General features: G+C 47.5%; 1 protein-coding gene across 1 annotated transcript in view; it reads left to right on the top strand.

Annotated features, from left to right (window-relative positions):
• The first annotated feature begins 4134 nt into the window (after nucleotides 1-4134).
• LOC130127609 (ras-related protein Rab-26-like) overlaps nucleotides 4135-21219 on the top strand; it is a 113190-nt gene continuing 96105 nt past the window's right edge. The window contains exons 1-2 of the mRNA XM_056297292.1: nucleotides 4135-4593; nucleotides 15539-15649. Of these exons, the coding sequence (XP_056153267.1) occupies nucleotides 4408-4593; nucleotides 15539-15649 (297 nt within the window). The 5' untranslated portion in view covers nucleotides 4135-4407. The remainder of the gene's footprint in view (nucleotides 4594-15538; nucleotides 15650-21219) is intronic.

Below are 21219 nucleotides of genomic sequence, written 5' to 3'. Positions count from 1 at the left end.
AACCCACACACACACACACAATGCACTATTTTCCCAGCATGAACATTTTTAATCAACTTGTCGCCATCAGAAGTACCTGGATACTTGTGTGCGTGTGTGATACAGCGTAAGTTTAATTTCCCCACAGAGTGACTTTCACAACTCTCTGCTGTTTCAGGCAACTTGGAGGTTATCGGGCTACGCCCGACTTGTTTACGGTGTAGCATCGTTTAGCCAATTTACAGCCATTACGTCCTATTAAAACCGACGCGAGCGATGACGTTTCATGTCGTTGAACGGTGAAGGTCAGAGCCAGGATTTGGCTTTTAATATTAAGAGAAAAAAAGTATTGCTACAAATGCTGTTAAACGATACGCTCTTCGCTTCAGTCCAGTGGCGGCTGGTGCTAAAAAAAAATTGGGGGGGGGGGCACAATTTACCTTGGTGCAGCACACCTGACAGCTCCCTTAATTTCCACACAGTCACAGAGTTATTAAGAAGGACAATAGATTTTATCAGGGCTCGTAGACGGTGGATGATTGACAGTCGAGACGAGGCATCGTGGTGGGTGTGAACATGATTGGCAGCCACGAGAACTGTCCAATCACATTAGATCAAAAAACATGAAAACAATGCCAATTCACCGCCAATAAAAGTGGGAGTGTCTGGGGCGCAAGGAACTGCGCCCCCTGGAAAATCTGAAGAAACCAATCAGACAGCAGCCTCAGGTCACCTGCTCGCCACAAGTTTGAGGGCTTACATAAGGTATGGTTTGGCCGGCGCCCCTCACCCAGGAAGTATATGTATTCAGACAGGAAGTATATGTTTTCAGACAGGAACCAACCAAACACCATGTGGAACCAATATTTAATGCTGCTGACAGACTGAAAACACTTTTATTTCATCATTATTTGCATTATACAACTAAATAATATTTAACATGTTTAAGTAGATTTTCATCTCTTGATACTTGAAGGGGGCGGCGCCCCAGCGCCCTCTACTGGCCAGCCTTCTGGCGAGTCACCTTTTCAGCGTCACTGCCTTTTAGCACGATGTGTTTTATCCTCATTTTGTACGGGACTAAGGAAGGCCAGCCCGGCCCGGCCCGGCCCATCATTGGAGCCGGCACACGGCGTTTTCATTGTAGTCAGTGGGAAGTTGAGTTTATGACCCTTGGGGTGCTAGTTCAAAGCCCTGCTTGGAGAACCATGGCAGCCCCTGAATACCCTGGAGGTGACCCTTGAGCAAGGCATTCAGCGGTTCAGCAGTTCCAGGAACGGCTGCCGAAGTGTGAACGTCAACCTGATGTGCGTAAAGCGTGCGCGCGCGTGGGTGGGGAGGGGGGCAGGGGGCGGGGTCTGATGGTCAGCGCTGCGTGACGTCATGTTTCAGCGGGAAGAGACGAACGGAGGAGAAATGGCAGAGCGTACAAGGGGGAGGAAAACCATTCGATCTTTCTGGATTTTTCCAGAAGGGAAGGAAGAAGGGTAAGAATTTGGTGTACGTGGGAACTTTCAATAATGGTTGAAATTGCCGGTTGGTTTATGATATGAATCGGATTCGGCACCTACGATCACGATGAAGAGAACTGGTCTTCGACGTGATTGGAGGGTGCCGTTTAGCTAGCGGGCCCTACTCGCCTGGTCTCACAGCACACTTTAACTGTCCTTTAGAAGGAGGTTGCGCATAAATAAATCAAATTCCCCTAAAAAAAATTAAACGGTAATGAGTCGTTCATTGTACCATGGGCACAGACAAATGTTAACCATCGTATTGATTTAAACGTAAATGAACAAAGTAAATAAAACAATTGATCTGGACCCCCCACACACACACACACACCATCACCGCCATCACCATGTAAGCTGTGCCATTATGTTTGGGGGTATTGTTTTGATACTACTACAGTTAGATCATCTCATGTAATTAGATGTTTTAAATTGGCAATAATAAAAAGTATATTGCTCGTAAAGAAATTAAATTAAAACAGACAGCAGCAGAGTACGGAGAGAGATGAGAGAGACAGCAGCAGATGATGGAGAGAGAGAGAAGAGAGCAGCAGATGATGGAGAGAGGAGAGAGACGGTAGCAGATGATGAAGAGAGCAGAGAGACCAGCAGATGATTGAGAGAGATAAGGGAGAGACAGCAGCAGATGATGGAGACAGCAGCAGATGATGGGGAGAGAGAGAAGAGAGCAGCAGATGATGGAGAGAGATAAGGGAAAGACAGCAGCAGATGATGGAGAGAGATAAGGGAAAGACAGCAGCAGATGATGGAGAGAGGAGAGAGACAGCAGCAGATGATGGAGACAGCAGCAGATGATGGGGAGAGAGAAGAGAGCAGCAGATGATGAAGAGAGCAGAGAGACAGCAGCAGATGATGGAGAGAGGAGAGAGACAGCAGCAGATGATGGAGAGAGGAGAGAGACAGCAGCAGATGATGGAGAGAGGAGAGAGACGGCAGCAGATGATGGAGAGAGAGAGAAGAGAGAGCAGCAGATGATGAAGAGAGAGAAGACAGACAGATAGCAGATAATGACGAGAGAGACAGTTGCAGATGATGGAGAGAGAAGAGAGAGAGCAGCAGATGATGGAGAGAGAGAAGACAGCAGATAATGACGAGAGAGACAGATAGCAGATGATGGCGAGAGAAGAGAGACTAGCAAACGATGAAGAAGAGAGAGACTAGCAGACGATGAAGAAGAGAGAGCAGCAGATGATGGCGAGAGGCAGCATCAGATGATGGCTCTAGTCTGGTACTGTATAGCTTGTCAATAAATGTTCAGTGATAGCAGTTGTGAAGTATTCTGCTTCTAAATACTAATAGTCATTCCTAACAGCTACTAATATGTGTAACGTCACAATTCATAATTAATCTGGAAAGTGACCCAACAGTTTTTGAGGTACACGTTTCACTGTTCAATGACTGACATGTCGTTTTGAATGTAAATAAGGTGTCAATGTAAATCGAGTGTATTTAAAAGAGCAGCAAAATAGATGCTTGTTTATATATTTTTAAAAAGATGCCAGGGGCAGGACCCCCTCCCACGGAGGTCCGGGCTAAGCCTCGAGTGTCCTCAGATCCCAGAAACGCCCGTGCTCACGCTTATATAAAGTCTACCCAGTTGGTCTCAGCGGAGAAATAAGGGAAGGACAGCGGCACAATACCCACTTGACAAAGGAGTGAGTCACCAAGAGAGCTGTGTGGTGGAATATTCCCTCCCTGCAGGAGAGTTTACTCCTCTCTCCGAGAAGAGGAGAGAAGAGGAGAGAGGAGAGGAGAGAGTCTGTCCGGCGTTCCCGTGCAGCTGAACACGCGCAGCCGTGGTCCACACTTGCCACCACCTGCCTGCACACTTGCGCCTTCACTGCGCCCGTCCTCCAAACCCAGTAAGGATCTGGGGGACGGGGGAGTTGAGGTCAGCTGTGAAATTACACAGGGCGATTCGGTGGTTTTAGTGGTTTTGCACTGTCACCTCACAGCCGGGAGGATCCAGGGTCCGATTTCAGCACATCGGTGCAGTTTCCGTCTTCTCCGCTTGTTCATCCCGGTTTCCTCTCACGGTCCAAACACGTCCATGTTCACCAAACATGATCCCAGTTTGGTGAACTGGGATCTCTAGATTGCCCATAGGGGTGTGTGTGTGTGTGTGTGTGTGTGTGTGTGTGTGTGTGCGCGCGAGCGCGCGTGTGTGCGTGCGTGCGCTCGCTCGCGCGCGGTGGGCCCTGTGATGGACTGGCAACCTGCTCGGAGGGTGTCTCCCTTCATTTCCAACCCTGCCACCCTGAATTGGGTTAATTAAGTGGGTGGAGACAATGGATAGATGGATGGATTTGCTAAACAGCTGGTTGAGATGGAAGCGTCTACATAAAACTTGGCAGATCTCCCCTACTGGAAAAAAAACCCAAAGGGATTTGCGATAGTAAAGGTCTGCGGGGTAAATACGCGCGCGCGCGCGTGTAGGGTACTACAATGGCCACTCCACTGCGCATCCGAAGTGGCCGTAAACTGGCCGCACTGTGCCTTTAAGCGCACTGTTCAACGGCAACACGCTGACAACACATCGAGAGAGAGAGGGGGAGAGAGAGAGGGAGAGAGACGCTCCTCTTCCTCATAAAGACGCCTAAAACACGTCGCGGTATCTGATCGAGCCTTCTGCTTTTGCCCCTTACACCTTTTATCCAGTTTCCGACCAAACCGAGCGCGTAATTTCGGCCGTCATGGTTTTGACGTACAGGTGAACTTCTTCTTCTACCTCTTCTACCTCTTCTTCTTCCTCGTCGACGTTTTCCGCGAACGGAGAAAAGTGTCGGGACTACGGAACAAACCTCCTGGGCTTCTCCCGCGCTGAGCCGTTCTCCCGTTAGTTGGGAAGTAAGTTGCCCGCGTCTGTGAGTGCGTGAGAGTGCGTGAGAGCGAGAGAAAGATGTCCCGGAAGAGGTCGGCCAAAGGCAAGGGGAGCAGTAAGAGCCCCAAGGCATCGCCGTGCAACGCCAAAGACGGCGCCAAAAGCGGGAAAGGTTTCGTCTCCGCCGCGCCGTCCAACGGGGTGGTGTACCCGAGCAGACCCTCCATCAGCAACAGCGGCGAGTTCTACGACATCGCTTTCAAGGTAAGCGGGGGGAAAGAGCCGGAGCAGCGAATCACGAGAAATTACAGTCTGTTCTGAAAGTAGGACTCGGCTGTCAGCAGAGCAACCACGGGCAATCATGCGGGGCCAAGAGGGTGCATGCCCCCCCCCTCACTGGTGTAGTAATTGGTTGAGGGGGGGGGGACCGAACACCCCGCATACTCCTGACACCTCATGGCACATGGGGCTATGTAGTGCTGGGCAACACTGACAAACTCAAATATGATTTTTTTTTTTTTTGGCTGCACACCTCTATCATTGTGATCATATTTTGTGGACGACTACTGGTGCCGTTCAAAGAAGAGCCTCGCAGACCGGATAATTGTGAGAAATGAGTGTGATCATGGTTCATTTCGCTCAGCTAAAAATGGTCGAGCAAGTTCAGTTGCAACCTTTAAGACCAGAGAATGACAACGATGGCAACAAGTTATACATCACCATAACCCAAATCCAAGACTCATATTATGATAAATCTAGTCTCATATCATGATAAAGATGTCAATATATTTTGCCCAACTCTAGTTGTCTGCGACAGTCTTGTGCACATGCAACTGTTTGGCCAGTGCTGCATCCAGTGATCTAATATCTATCGGGCGTAGGCAACCTGCAGGAGGGTGCAGGTTTTCCACCCAACCGATCTCTACAGCAGGTGGTTTCACCGATTAGTCTGTCCTCCTTGTTCTAATCAGTGAACTCCACCAGTGTATTGATTGGACCTGCACATCCACAGCACTCCACGGCTGCCTGCGCATGCTCTGTCACTATGACGCACTCAGTTTCTTTTGGTGAAATATTTTCACGCATACAAATGTTGAGTAAATTTCAAAGCTGTGAAATCATTTAGATAGACCTTGTGAATTGAGTAAATGTAAGTAAGTTGACCTGTAGATCTGAATAACTACACCATGACACATAAAATTGAATAGATGTAATTATCAATGCAATAGTAACCCTAAGTTAAAACCACTAAAATAAATCAGTAAATGCTATGGACCTAAGAGTGAGACCATTATTTAACAAAACAATTTCGCTACATTTACTAAATGTTTTAAGTAGATTTAATTCCCACTATCTACTACTATCATTCCCACTATCAACTATCAAAATAAATGTTACATTTACTTAATTTTTTTTCTCCAGGAGTACTTTTCTTGGTCAGTGTATCTAATGAAGCCAAATGATAAACATAAGGAAATTGTACACGCATTAACATTTTAATTAAACATTTATTTGTCAGATTTGACGAGTTTAACACATGACTTTAAGTCTAAATTCAACCTGGTTTACTTTGCAGGTGACATATGTAACAATGTCCACACTGTAAAAACAGCGAGCTGAGTTGGACTCTTTATTAGTAAGCGGTCTCTCAAACACAGGTGAAATCCATCAGCAATGGGCCCTTCAATCAATTTAAGTCACCACACAGCAAAAAATGCCAGTCAACGGAGGCTGTTTGGTATTAATGGAACCCTCAACTTGGATTATATAATAATGAAAATATTAGACATTTTATCTAGCTTAACTTTCAACCAGCTTTATTCTTGCCAATGAGCATGTGAAAATGTCCATGTTATGAGAGCAACGGGCTGAACTGAACTCCGCATATGGCTGAAATGCACTAAGAACAGTGACACTTCACATTAAAATTACACAACGGCAAACAATACCAGTCCAAAATACAATTTTTTTTATCAATGAATATCTCAGCTCTTGAGTAAGCATTAAGACAATACATCAGTTAAACTTTCAGACAGGTATACACCGATCACTCAGAGCATTAAAACCACTGACAGGTAAGTGAATAACAGTGATTATCTCGTTACAGTGGCACCTGTCAAGGGGTGGGATATATTAGACAGCAAGTGAACCGTCAGATCTTGAAGTTGATTTGTTGGAAGCAGGAAAAATAGGCAAGCGTAAGGATCTGAGTGACTCTGACAAAGGCTAAATTATGGTGGCTAGGCAACTGGATCAGAGCATCTCCAAAACAGCAGGTCTTGTGGGATGTTCTCAGTATGCAGTGGTCGGTGCCTACCAAAAGTGGTCCAAGGAAGGACAACCGCTGAACCGACGACAGGGTCATGGATGCCCAGGGCTCATTGATGCGCATGGGGAACGAAGGGTAGCCTGTCTGGTCTGATCCCGCAGAAGAGCTTCTGTAGCTCATATTGCTGAAAATGTAATGGTGGCTATGATACTCAGGTGTCAGAACACACAGTGCATCGCAGCTGGCTGCAAATGGGGCTGCATAGCTGCAGATCGGTCAGAGTGCCCATGTTGACCTCTGTCCACTGCTGAAATTAGAATCAGAAACACTTCATTTGTCATTTCATTTCATGCACTTGCGCACATGAAATGAAACGAAACATCGTTTCCCCCAGCCCACAGCAGTGCAACACAAAGACAAAAACACATCCAAGAACTACAAGAACACAAATATCTAAACTAAAAAAATAAATTAAAAAAATCACTGTCCAGGAGAACCAACGCCAGCCATGATGACTGTTGGGACCACCGGATAACTGTGGGAACTGCCGGTCTGCATGGGCTAGCAATTAGCTTAGCCTGCCCTGCTTCCGCATCCTGTCAGACCACCCTCGGTGTTTGCTCTTTGGGCGCAGCTCCGGTCAGGGCTGTGGTTCTTGGGCCCACAGGATGCAACAGGCTAAGCTCCCTCAGCCGATCCAACACTAGCTCTTCCAGCCAGACACCTTCGACACACCTCCCCGCACGCCACACGACAACACTAAAAACACAGTCAAGGCTAGCAGAGGCCACCACCAGACCGCCCTCGGTGTTATCAGAACTGCCAGTCTGCATAGGCTAGCAGTTAGCTTAGACTACCCCTGCTTCCGTGTCCTGTCAGGCTGCCCTCGATGTTACCTCTTTGGGCACAGCTCCAGGAGGGTCGTGGTCCCTGGGCCCACAGGACGCAACAGACCAAGCTCTCCCAGCCATCAAATGAAGACAAACTTAGACAGGTGTGGACAAAGACACTGTATGGACGGTACTGGGTGAGGCTGCCGCAAACATGAATTAGCGCCGCCATCTTCCCACACCGGTGCTGGGTGAGGCCACTGCAAACGTGAATTTTCGCCACCATCTTTTGAAAGCGCCTACAATGGGCAAGTGAGCATCAAAACTGGACCATGGAGCAGTGGAAGAAGGTGGCCTCATCTGATCCCTGTGGGAGAAACGTGTGGCCCAGAAAGCAAAAGGAATTATTAGCCAATCTGACCACGTCCTGTCCCATGAATTCACTGTAATGCCCTCAGGCCGACACTATAAAGCGCCCCCTAGGAAAACGAATCGCTTTCTAGGTCCTTCATTCCTACTGCTATCAGGCTGTTAAATGCTGAGAGTAATCATTTTAAATAAATGCTTTATTTTGTTTAAACCACAATAGTTGGTTTATACCTTGTTTGTTTTTCGTAAGGCTTGTGGGCCTGTACGTTCACTGACTGTAGTGGGGGGAATGTAACGTGCAATGCATCTTAGAATGCTTTATTTATTCATTTATTCTTTTAACTTGTATGAATGTTTACCCTTCACCTGATCTTCGTGTGAATCTGCATGCAAGACCACACGAGGGTGAAAGTGTGCATCTCTTGCCCATGTACCGATCTATCTATTGTCTCTGACATAGTGCTGATTGCCACTTGTCTGTGAGTTTGTGTATGGTCTGGGTAGATTGTGAAACTGAATTGTCCTTCTGGGATAAATAACGTTGTCTGAATCTGAAGGGCCAGTTCAATGACCACTAACTCCCAAGTGTCTGACACTCTGAGGGAGGAGTTGCAAAGTTTGATGGCCACAGGCAAGAATGACCTCCTGTGGCGCAGTGTAGTGCATTTCAATTGAATTAACATTAGAGAAATGAGACATTGGCAGTATAGAATGCTGGTATTTGTGGAGGGATGCAAAGTAGATGCAGGAATAAAACAAAACATGGCAAATTTGGCATCTGGTACAGAAGAACAGGAGGAACCCAATGCATATGGATGAATCTAAATGGATGTGGCGGTGGGGTGTCTATACAGAAAACTAAAGAAGAAAAGGTGAGAAATGTTAAGGAAGGCAGGAGGATAGGAGGAAGAATAATATGAGAAGTTTGCAAGTAAGCAAGGAATGAACAGAAGGGAGAGTCAGATGGAATAAGGAGGAGTTGTTCGATTAGGATAAATTAATATCTAAAGTAATTAGCGATGGTAATTAATTTACACAAAAAGAAATATGAATGAGACGGGTGGAATTTTGATCAAGGCAGTTAAGGAAGTAGCTGAATTGGTGGGGTATAGAATTTTAATACCTGAAGTAGAAAACTCCTTTGTTCCCGATGGTACTCTCCTGCAGCACCCTTCTTCACTTGGAACAGAGACATCGGTTTGGGGGCATAGAAGTTCAAAGAAAAGAGAAAGAAGAACTAGTTACTCAGTATATTATCATTTCAATCCGGCAAAAACTGAAGTCCGTACAGAGACGAAACTCTAAACTCTAAAATTGGAAAAGAAAAGCATTTTTAATTCTAAAATTCCAACAGAAAAGTATTTTGAATTCTAAAATTCCAAAAGAAAACCATTTTAAATCCTAAAATTGCAAAGTTAAACATTCTAAATTCAAAAATTCCAATGGAAAGCATTTTAAATTCTAAAATTAAAAAAAAAATGTTGAAAAATGCTATCAAGTGGTCAAGGGGCTGAGGAGGGGGCAGGGTTGGGAGGAGGGGTGGGGTGGGGATATGTGAGGCAGGAGTAGCTGGGGAGATAAGTGAGAAAGGCCCAGCCCACATCCAGAGTCACCGCTGTGGTCCCCTCCTCCGGCCTGCCTCCTGGCACGGCGTCGGACACAGCCCCACGAAGACTGCCGAAAGGCCCCGACCACCGCAATGTGGTGACAAGGGAGAGGTGGGTCGCCCACCTCTGATTAGAGGGCATCAACATTTTTTTTTTCCTAGAATTTATATCGTAGATAAATCCGCTGTGGCGACCCCTGAGAAACAGGGAACAAGCAGAAAGAAGAAGAAGAAGATCGTAGATAAGTCCCAACCAGTTGACTCTGTCAGCACTGGCCATGCAAGGTTCAGGGCTGATTTAAAACAGTAGATGGCGTCTTCAGTTATTTTCAGTGCGTGAAATGCAGCACTGTGGCCCAGTGGTTAGCACTGTTGCCTCACAGCAAGAAGGTCCTGGGTTCGAACCCCAGGCCATCCCAAGTCCTTTCTGTGTGGAGTTTGCATGTTCTCCCCGTGTCTGCATGGGCTTCCTGCCACCACCAAAAAGACATGCATGTTAGGATTAATACTCCTGTCTGTGCCCCTGACCAAGGCGATGAACTGAAGAACTGGAGTTGCCCACTGCTCCTGTACAATAGGTTGGGTTAAATGCAGAACACAAATTTCATTGTAAGAATACCATTCGTTGTAAGGTACAATGACAAAATAAAATGGCTTTGTAGATTTGGTAAGAAATGTCAACACCAGCACCGATGTGTTTCATCACCGTACAGTCATGTCATTCAATTTGCAGCTCAAAAAACATGTTTAAGTGTTCAATACCTCTTTAATAATCATTCAAAGGAGAGAGTCCCTTTTGTTGACCCATTGGTTTTTTTTGGGGGGGGGGGTTTCTCCTCCGTCTGTCTACCTGGCAGGAAACCACTTGGTTGACAAAATCTAGTGTTGAATATTGGAAGTTTTTCTTTTTTACTTCATCAGTGCAAGGGATAATTTTAGAGATAAAGTTAATGACAAATGAGCAGGTGAGCGTTCATTTTGTTACTTAAACGCATTTTTTCCACATTTTTATATTTATCTTCAATCCCGAATGGCCTGAATGAATAGCATTTTTAGCGAGCGGTTGAAAATAGTTTCCTCTGCTAAAACCCATATCTTTGATCATTTGTCTATAAGATAAGGGAAAGCTATCGAAACAAAGGGCTCTAGAAAGAAAAAAGGCGCTGAATTTGTCTACCTTCACACAGTGCTGACCTCCATACAGGGGTGTAATATATTCCATAGTGGGTACGCACCTACTGTTTTTATTTCTGATACAAAGACTTTGAGCCACAGACTTGAGTGGAGGGACCATAAACAGGGTCCCAATAGAACCCAGAATGACTTGAATCCCCATGACACCCCAAGGCATGGGTAGGAGGGCAAGAAATCAACTTAAGTACCCCGCAGCCATGGAAGCTGTTAATTGTTAAGATTTCCCCAGCTGTCTCATTTTTTTAGAAGAGAATACAGTCTCTTAAAAAAGGCACCGTTTGGTGGTGGTGGTGGTTGGTTATCAGAGTTCCTATTGCAGCCATAATGAAACATGCCTGCTTGGCAATGAGGTTCCACGCGGTCCGTTACATGGTAAACAACATCAAGTAGTAACATCTCAGTGTTTCTAAGATCACTTGATGTCAAAGCGCTGTACAATTTCTAAACAGAAAGAATGGGATTTAAAAAAAAGGAAGACGGATGCCAAGAAAGATGAGGTCTAGACCTGGATGCTGTGGCTGCCAGGGTTTATTTATCTTTTCACATCCAGAGGGACCTTCGTTGTCCCACGCATCCCCCTCTCACAGTCTTCTAGTCCCAAAAGCCTACACGGGTCACACACACTCCCTTCTGAACTGAATCATAACCATCTGCTTCGTTTTCCCTTGTAGCGGCTTTTTTGTTTGTTTGTGTGAACGTGTATAAAATTGAATTAGAGAAATACAATCTTGGTGGGCGGCATGATGGCGCAGTGGTTAGCGCGGTCGCCTCACAGCAAGAAGGTCCTGGGTTTGAGCCCCGGGGTAGTGCAACCTCGGGGGTCGTCTCGGGTCATTCTCTGTGTGGAATTTGCATGTTCTTCCTGTGTCTCTGTGGGTTTCCTCCGGGTGCTCCGGTTTCCTCCCACAGTCCAAAGACATGTAGGTCAGGTGACTCGGCCTTACTAAATTGCCCCTAGGTATGAGTGTGTGTGTGTGTGTGGGGGGGGGCTGTCTGATGGCCTGGCAGCCTGTCCAGGGTGTCTCCCCGCCTGCCCCCCAATGACTGCTGGGATAGGCTCCAGCATCCCTGTGACCCTGAGAGCAGGATAAGCAGTTCGGATAATGGATGGATGGACAGTCTTGGTGATTGACAGGGCGCTCGACAGGCGTTGAGAAAAGCTGCTTGTGAAGTAGAGAAACACACAAAGTATGACACGCATACCTGCACAAACGCGTACGTACACATTCATGAACGCGAGCTTGCAGAGGAGCACAAGCGCATACGTCATACATACAAATGAACAAGCACATGTACACATTTGCGGGGCAATCACTCAACAAGCTTCCGTCCACGTGGCCCTGATACGCCTACACTTACAAGTCAGCCTCTAAAATTGACTCGACTTGACTTAAAGGACTTGCTGAGCTAGAGACTGAGGACACTCTCCCTGCTATCGTCGCTAAAACCGGGTGGGAACAGAGTTTTTAAAAAAAAAACCGCATCGCAAAACCATCCAAAGTCTACATTAGTAGGCGGGGATAGCCGATCGTGTGGTATCGCGAGACTACGGCAGGCCTCCTGTCTGACGGTGAACCGGCTGCAGTGAACAGCGAGGCGGGCGCCGACGCTCTGTGATTGGCTGCTGATGGATGACCTCACCAAAAAACTCGGTGACGTCACGCTAAACATACCTTTTAAAAAAAAAAGTAGCTTACGACGGGTCGTATTTGTACAATTACAATTTCATTTGGCAGACGCCTTTATCCAAGGCGACGTACAGCCGAGAGGTGATACAACACGAGCAAGGAGGCGACAACGCAAGCAAGTGTACACAAAAAAACTAGGTTCAAGTCCGATAGGCGTCGGCAGGCAGGTGTCCGAGAAAGAGCTGGGGTCTTTAGCTCCTTCTTAAAGATGGAGAGCGACTCGGCGGTTCGATCCCCGGGGAGCTACAGAGGAGTCTGGCTAGTGGCTGAAGGCCCCGTCGTGGCGGGAGTGCCGGGCGCCTTTCATTGGCCGGGCGTAGTGAGCGGGACCGAGCTCAGGTGGGCGGCAGCCATTTTAGTTGCTGTTTTGAAAGCGTTGAGCGGCTGACTTTTCAAATGGAACTTTTATGTAATGGTGTTTTTCTGAAAATGACAGCCTTACGGTTTTGAGTGCCCATCATTTATTCAACACTTTTATAACTTCATATGTATCAATAGATGTTTGGGGTTTTTTTGTACTTTGGCTGCGGTTTTGTTGGCACTTGGTTCACTGCCTTTTTTTAATTAGCCGAAATGAAGCTTAAAGTTCTCTCTCTCGATGTTTCTCATTATAGCTAATTAGGCTTTCATTACCACCGGCTAACACACAGCCGCATCGGGTATAGCTGACTCCCATCCAATTATCATCAGTTCTCCGACACAACCATAGAATTTGGTTAATTATAAATAAGTTACCCCCTTTTATTTAGGCTGTTTAAAATTAAACTTTTCAGTTTGCCGGCAGCCATATCAACCAACATGTACCCTGGCTCTGCCGCATGACCGAAGCTAAGCACGTGTGGGCTTGGCTAGTACTTGGATGGGCGACCTCCCAGGAAAATGAGTTGCTGTTCGAAAATAAAAACAACAAAAATCAAATCCCGATGCCCCAGTGCAGTAACAGGGACACTGTGCTGTAGGAGATGCCGTCCTTCGGAGGAGACGTTAAACCGAGGTCCTGACTCACTGTGGTCAATAAAGAGCCCGTGGCATTTGACACAAGGAGTAGGGGGTCCCCCGTTGTCCTGGAAAAATTCCCAACCTGGCTCTCTCCATCTGGCCACCTAATCATCCTCCTGTGTAATTGGCTCAATGATTCCTCCCTCTCCACCTCAAGCTGATGTGTAGTGAGAGATCTGGTGCAAAATGGCTGCCGTGTATCACCCAGGTGGGTGCTACCACATTGGTGGTGGTTGAGGTGAGTTTCCTCCCTTCACTGTGAAGCACTTTGGGTGTCTAGATAAAGTACTATATAAATGTAATCCACCGTTAATCCATTAATCCATTATATTTGGCAAAGGTGACGCTCCGCATCGCTGTGTGTTGGCACTGCCCCTAGCTCGCTTCCTGTAGAAGGAGAACAGACTGTTTGACAGGCACTGTTTGCTGCCTTGTAGGTAGAAACAACCAATGTCAGAAAGGTCCCAAAACACAGTTTAACTGCCCACTAGTATTAAATCTTTGTTTTCTGGGAGGGAAATTGAGCCACAGTGTCAGATTTACTGCTTTAGAGGACCACTTACGTGTGTGATGGCACTCAAAATAATTATAAAAGCATTCGCCATTTGATGGCTGCTAGTAAGTGTAGGGGTTGCTCTGCCCGTAGCCTACAATACCCATAACTCCCTGCTCAACCTCACAGGTAATCTCCACCGATCTTCCCACCTTTACTGTGCTCCGTATTGTACCCGGTGATGCAATTTCCCCCAAAAAACCACGACGGAATTGAAATTGGTTCTCCCTGGCCGTGGACCACTCTGGAGTCCACGCCCATATAGAGGATACCCTGTTCTGCAGAATACAATGACGGGCGGAGGACCACGTGTCTTCACATTCCCGCTGGCCGCTGTTTTATTGGAGGCATCCCTGGATTAACATAGTGTGGTACCCTAGGTTGACCACAGTTGAAGGACCCACCTCTTCCCACGTCATATATAATAAATAAATAAATAAATAAAAGCGACCACAGGGATCGCCGGATCGAATCCCCATGTTACCTCCGGCTTGGTCGGGCGTCCCTACAGACACAATTGGTCGTGTCTGCGGGTGGGAAGCCGATGTGGGTATGTGTCCTGGTGGCTGCACTAGCACCTCCTCTGGTGAGTCAGGGTACCTGTTCGGGGGGAGGGGGAACTGGGGGGAATAGCGTGATCCTCCCACACACTATGTCCCCCTGGTGAAACTCCTCACTGTCAGGTGAAAAGGAGCGGCTGGCGACTCCGCATGTATCGGAGGAGGCATGTAGTTTGCAGCCCTCCCTGGAATCGGCAGAGGGGGTGGAGCAGCAACCAGGACAGTTCGGAAGAATAGGGTAGTTGGCCGGATACAATTGGGGGGAAAGGGCCCCCCCCCCTCAAAAAAAGACAAAAGTGCTCTAGAGACCATCTAGCTGAAGCTATCAGATCTGTCAAAAGTCATTTACTTAAGTTTTGATGCTCCCCACATTGATTTTACGTTCATTTGCCTTAGGTGGTGCCCAGAACAGCTTGGGTGCTACGCCTATGCCTTATGATGGTAGGGAAAACCCCCTCCGCTTTTCCAGCAGCTGGGGAAAAAGCAGATGAGACTATTCTTGGTCTTGAGAAGCTGCAGCATGTATTAACCGACACACCCCGTAGCCTATAATGTGCATTTACTGCCAGATCGACAACCTACCGCTAACCTTTTCCTTCCCTCCGCTCGCATTCACCGTCACCTTTCTGCCGCTTGCTCTCTCTCCCAACGCGCTCAGTGCCATCAAATTTAGCAGTTTAATTGTAAAATAATAAACGCTAAAATTAATGGCTGAGGAATTTACGAGACTGATTTTATGAGACTGACCTGATAACCCTGTTGCACCCACATAAATGTGGTTACACTGGGCGATAAAGACGTTTCCCCAGAGGTTAAATGTGGACAGATTAGACTGAATTAGACAGCAAGGAGCAGACAGACAGCACCACGTTTTGTCCAGGGAATGTTTTTGCTTTAGGCAGGCTGTGACTAGTCTGCAGCCTGTACTGGCTTCTCATACTGGTGCCCTAGTGTGTGTATGCATGCATTGATGGGCATGTGTGTGTGTGTGTGTGTGCATGTAAATGGAGGTGCTGGTGTGTGTGTTTGCATCACTGTGCTTGTGCTCCTGTTTATGTTTCTGCTCCTAAATGTGTATGCGTGCATCCCTCGCTCTTGTTTCACTTTATACTTTTCACCCCCCCCCCCTCTCTCTCTCTAGGTGATGCTGGTAGGGGACTCAGGTGTGGGGAAGACCTGTCTGCTGGTTCGCTTTAAAGACGGAGCCTTCCTGGCTGGGAGCTTCATCTCCACCGTGGGCATCGACTTCCGGGTACACACACACACACACACGCGCGCACACGCGCACACACCCCGCCAACTCTACACAAACACTTCTGAGGGAAAACACCGTCATTCGCAGACATGCCTCGCAAGTAGTTATTTCGCTGACTCCTCTCCCTCGTAAAGCGCTAACGTGATCATTTGTAGTATTTCTTAACGGGCTAATCCTTTCTTTTTACTGCTAACAGCTACGCTATTTACTGCCTTGTTATAGCCCGGGGGCCGATAATATAGGAGGGTTGCGGTGCCAATTAAAAAAAAGAAAGAGTGGCACTTGGTGTCACGCCGGCGGGCTGAAAACCAACGAATCATCTCTGCCAAGTGCCGTCCTGCCCCCAGCAAGGTCCTCATAATTACAGAGTAAACGCCGAAACATCAAACACCGCCGCTCAAACGAGGCCGCCGTTGTCGGACGACTCCCGTTTCCATAATATGTATTTAGCTGGCGTGCTCATCCGGAGCGACTCGGCGATGAGGGCCAAAGCACAATGCAGTTCGGTTTGTCGATGACCGACGTCGCCGAAGGGACACGGTCGGTGGGGAGTGACTGAAGGGTTCCTACACGCGGATCCGATGAAGACTCGGCACAGCGGCGGACGCAGGGGGGGAAATAGATAGGGATTCCTCTTTTTCATCGACTGATGTGTTAGCATCTCTTTTTGCGGCGTAAAATAGACGTCGCGTGAAGGAACGAGGCTCGTCTCCCATCTTTTCACGGCCGCGCGTGGCGCCGAAAGTGGGAGTTGGATATTGCTTATGATGGATGGCTTCGCTCCAACCTATTAGTTTTTGTGTACTTTGCAGCAACCTGTCAGTGCAGTCGATCCTGTGGACGGACCTGATGTCATCCAGTACACGTAGAAAGACAATACACCCGCACACCGGTACACGCCGCATTCATCTGCCCGTGAGTCAGGAGCCTCAATTTCATCCAAGGACCTTTTTTTTTTTTGTGTCCTGTTGATTTGGTGTTCAGTTGTGTAACAGTCTGCACTGTGTGTGCAGAGGACATAATGGTGAGAATAAAAATTTCTCATAGCTCAGTTTTCCCTGTGGATGACGTTGAAACCCCGATTCGTCCGAAGGCGCCGCTTAGATGAGCGTGTCGTCGGTACTGGAGGAAACAGATTTTTTGTTGTTGTTTATTTCCTTAAACTGTGGAGTTTTAACAATTTGATGACCCCTGAGTGGAGGAGATAGGCGACAGAGATGCTGCGGCTCTCTCCTCGGCTTCACTCTCGCTCACCTGTAGAGAATAGTGATGAAATGGGCGTCCGGGTAGCATGGCGGTCTGTTCCGTTGCCTACCAAAACAGGGATCTTCGGTTCGAATCCCTGTGTTACCTCCGGCTTGGTCGGGCGTCTCTACAGACACAATTGGCTGTGTGTGTGGGAGGGAAGCCGGATGTGGGTATGTGTCCTACTCGCTGCACTAGCGCCTCCTCTGGTCGGTCCGGGCGCCTGTTCAGGGGAGAGGGGGAATAGCGTGATCCTATGTCCCCCTGGGGAAACTCCTCACGGTCAGGTGAAAAGAAGCGGCTGGTGACTCCACATGTATGGGAGGAGGCATGTGGTAGTCTGCAGCCCTCCCCGGATCAGCAGAGGGGGTGGAGCAGCAACTGGGACGGCTCAGAAGAGTGGGGTAATTGCAAGTGATGAAGTCATGTGGAGTTTTTTTCCTTTTCTGCTGATGATGCCACTTCTATCATTTCACCCCACTGCTCTCCCCCAAGTCCAAACTCTCATAAACAATATGGATAAGCTGCTTTTTTTCTTCTCAAAGTTTACTTTGTATAATATAAATTGTCCACCGCCGCAGACAGTCGGTGCTGATCCATCACTTTGCCCCAGTGTTTGATGGCGAAGACCTTGCGAACTGCCTTTTTTCGCTAACGGAGCTGAACAGACGCTTGAGGACAGGACTCGTCTTCAGAGTCTTTTTATTTCTGTCACCCAGCACCTTCTGTAAACCTGTCCCCAAAGTCTGCTGTCTTGCTAAAGGTCGTTTTCTTTTATTTATTTGGTTTTCTTTTTACGCCAAGGTGTTTTTAATTGGTACGACGGCGTGTCGCGTGTGAGGACTGAAACGCCGAGCTTTCAGCGCTGAATGAGGAGGCGGTCCAGCCAGACAGATGCACTATACCGGACAAATGACACGTCGTCTTTTCTCTTTCATCACTCTCCTCTATGAATATATTCAATCAGACAGGAGTTTGCTTCACATAGGACTAGCAGCAGTACCCGGTGTTCCTCGGGGAAAATGTTCTCACCGAGACAACCAACACGATCTATCTTTACAATATGATCGATGATGAAATATAGGACAACTTACGATACGATACGTGATAAAGGAACGTCGAATGAATGAATCTTATTAACGAAAATGATAAGATGTCATAATTTTCAATCCATTCATCAAGCCTCTTTGCCAATGTGCGTATTAATCCCTGCAAATCTGCTGCCGCAAATTGCCGCAAAGTGAACTCGGTTTGGCAAATAAATTCAGATCTTTTACTTGGTTTTTGAAACATTTTTGAACTGTGCAATCCTTGAAAAGCGCTGATTCTAAAGATACCTTTGTTTTTTGTTTTACAGTGAGTATTTCTGGAGTTTTAAGCGAACATACAAACATACACTCTTGGTTTATATATATAGAAGATGTCATCTTCCCTCTCTCTCTCTGTCTCTCTCTCACTGTCTCTGTCTCTGTCTCTCTCTCTCTCTGTCTCTGTCTCTCTCTCTCTCTGTCTCTCTCTCTCTGTCTCTCTCTGTCTCTCTCTCTCTCTGTCTCTCTCTGTCTCTCTCTCTCTCTGTCTCTCTCTCACTGTCTCTGTCTCTCTCTCTCTCTGTCTCTCTGTCTCTCTCTCTCTCTCTGTCTCTCTCTCTCTCTGTCTCTCTCTCACTGTCTCTGTATCTCTCTCTCTCTGTCTCTCTCTCACTGTCTCTGTCTCTCTCTCTCTCTGTCTCTCTCTCTCTCTCTGTCTCTCTCTCTCTCTGTCTCTCTCTCACTGTCTCTGTATCTCTCTCTCTCTGTCTCTCTCTCACTGTCTCTGTCTCTCTGTCTCTCTCTCTCTCTCACTGTCTCTGTCTCTCTGTCTCTCTGTCTCTCTGTCTCTCTCTCTCTCTCTGTCTCTCTCTCTCTCTGTCTCTCTCTCACTGTCTCTGTATCTCTCTCTCTCTCTCTCTCTGTCTCTCTCTCTCTCTCTCACTGTCTCTGTCTCTCTGTCTCTCTCTCACTGTCTCTGTCTCTCTCTCTCTCTGTCTCCCTCATTCTCTTTAATTTTCTCTCTTTTGCCCAAATCTCAGGACTTAACGCTGTCCTTCCAAGTGGACTTGTGCATAGCTGCATGAGAGAGAGCGAGACGGAGAGAGAAAATATGTATGTGTGTAGGTGTTGTGCATCTCGGTACATTTAATTACCTGAACGACCTCTCAGTTTCACAACAGACCTTTTCTCTTTCCCTTTCACCAGCCATTCCCTCTGCCTGAAACGTGGCAACACAGCATCACACCAGTTAATCATTAAACTGGCCGCCTCACAACTGAGGCAGCCACAGGTGTGTGTGTGTGTGTGTGTGTGTGTGTGTGTGTGTGTGTGTGTGTGTGTGTGTGTGTGTGTGTGTGTGTGTGTGCAGAAAGACCAACAGTGTACCGGAGCGTGACAGGAGGATAATGTTGACCACCTTCGCTGCCCTTTACAGCCAGCGGCCACGTGACGCAGGCCGAGGCCTGCTGGTCAGGGGTATCTGGGTCCAGCTGCCCTCTGTAATGGAGGACCGGTGGTGAAAACCAGCTCCGCCGTCAAATCAAGCGGCGTCGCCTCAAACTCAGGGCGTGTCTACAAACCCGAGCGGCAGGGAGGTTGAATGTGCTTATTTGTGTCACGCCAAAAGATTGGCGTTGTGTTCACGCGACTGTACGGTTGGGTTGTTGGGTAAAGAGATACGCCGTCTGATTTCTATTCATTCTTTTCTAACACGTGTGTCTGTGTGCGTGTTTGCATGTGCGGCGCAGCGAGACCTGCGAGCCACAGGCCGTCAAGCTGTCTGGTGACTGAGTAAATGCCAACAGTCAAGCTGCTTGGAAAAGCGGCGGAGGTTTTCCTTTATTTATTTATTTATTTATTTGTCGGGGAACACCAAGTTCACATGGCCCGCCCTTGTGTCTGCGTTATACGAGCAGGGCGACACTTCAGCAGGAGGGACAAAACAGTCGGTGTTGACAGAAGGTTATCCGCAATATTTGTGCATGTTTGTGAAGTGCAGCCCGACCGGGGGCGGGGGCGGGGGGGGGGTAAAGCATCCCACTTCTAGAATAGAACGTGCATGAAATTAAATTAAAAGAAAAAGGATCAGCATCGTTAGTGATTACGAAGACATCACTACCGACAAGTCACTTTGGAAAGTCCGTGTTTACTCCAACATGGCGGACCTGAGCAGATAATGTATATAAACGTATGTTTCGTTGGCGTCATTAAGTTTGTGTTCACTGTGACGTTTGTGTGTGTGTGTGTGTGTGTGTGTGTGCGTGTGTGTGTGTGTGTACCTCATGTAGTTGCGTAGCCGGGGTTTGGTCGGCAGATGTGGATAGACGGAGGCAGACTTGCAGGGGAGCACGCTCGTCCCTTTTATCTGTCTCGTTTTTCCTGCCATGTGGTCATGTGACCGCTCGAGTGCCGTTTCAGAGGGAGGCTGTTGATAAAGGACCGGTTACCGTGACGACGGGCTAGAGCGAAGGACGCGCTGCCGGTGATTGGCTTGTTGTTTGTCAAGCTTTGGCGTCGACGGGGCTTTTGTCTTCGCTTGAAGGTTTTTGGTTTCCCTCTCTCTCTCCCTCCCTCTCTCGCTCCCTCTCTCTCTTTCTCTCTTTCGATTGTGTTTCTTGTGCGTGATGCAAATGTGCTGTGAGATTAATTTAGTTTCCTAGCAGTAGTTTCTGACTATATAACACTGGTTTTTGACCCCTGGAGTGAGGACCTCTTTACAGAGTGAGGACATTGAGGCCGGTCCGTACAGTGTTTTCACTGTAATGGCCTCCAGAGGCTGTTTATAGGCGTCTCTCAAATTTTCAGAGAGGTCCTCAGAAAAGTGGTCAAATTAGCCCACACACCATGAGGCCACGTGTGTGTGTGTGTGTATCACTCCTACATATGCACGATTTTGCTCCATGGCGCCCTCCATTCAACGTTTGGTGAGTTTTTCTGATTGGTTGGCTCAGAAGTTTATGCTGATCGGTTACAGTAGTCACATGGGAGGGTGGGTATGACGGGTAACAGGTGACCAAAGATGTTCTTTAGGAGAAAATACACATTATAGACAATGTGGCAAGTTGGAAAAATAATCCTTAAGAAATGTTTTTAAGAGTGTAATTTTACCCACCATTTAAATTTTGAATCCATCCGTCCATTCATTCTCCAAACCGCTTATCCTGCTCTCAGGGTCGCGGGGATGCTGGAGCCTATCCCAGCAGACACTGGGTGGCAGGCGGGGAGACACCCTGGACAGGCCGCCAGACCATCGCAGGGCCGACACACACACACACACACACACATACACATACA

This window comes from Lampris incognitus, chromosome 17 (genome assembly GCF_029633865.1).
Source record: "Lampris incognitus isolate fLamInc1 chromosome 17, fLamInc1.hap2, whole genome shotgun sequence".
Taxonomy (NCBI): domain Eukaryota; kingdom Metazoa; phylum Chordata; class Actinopteri; order Lampriformes; family Lampridae; genus Lampris; species Lampris incognitus.
The sequence above is the reverse complement of the archived record's forward strand: the minus strand, read 5'-3'. Positions and strand labels throughout refer to the sequence as shown.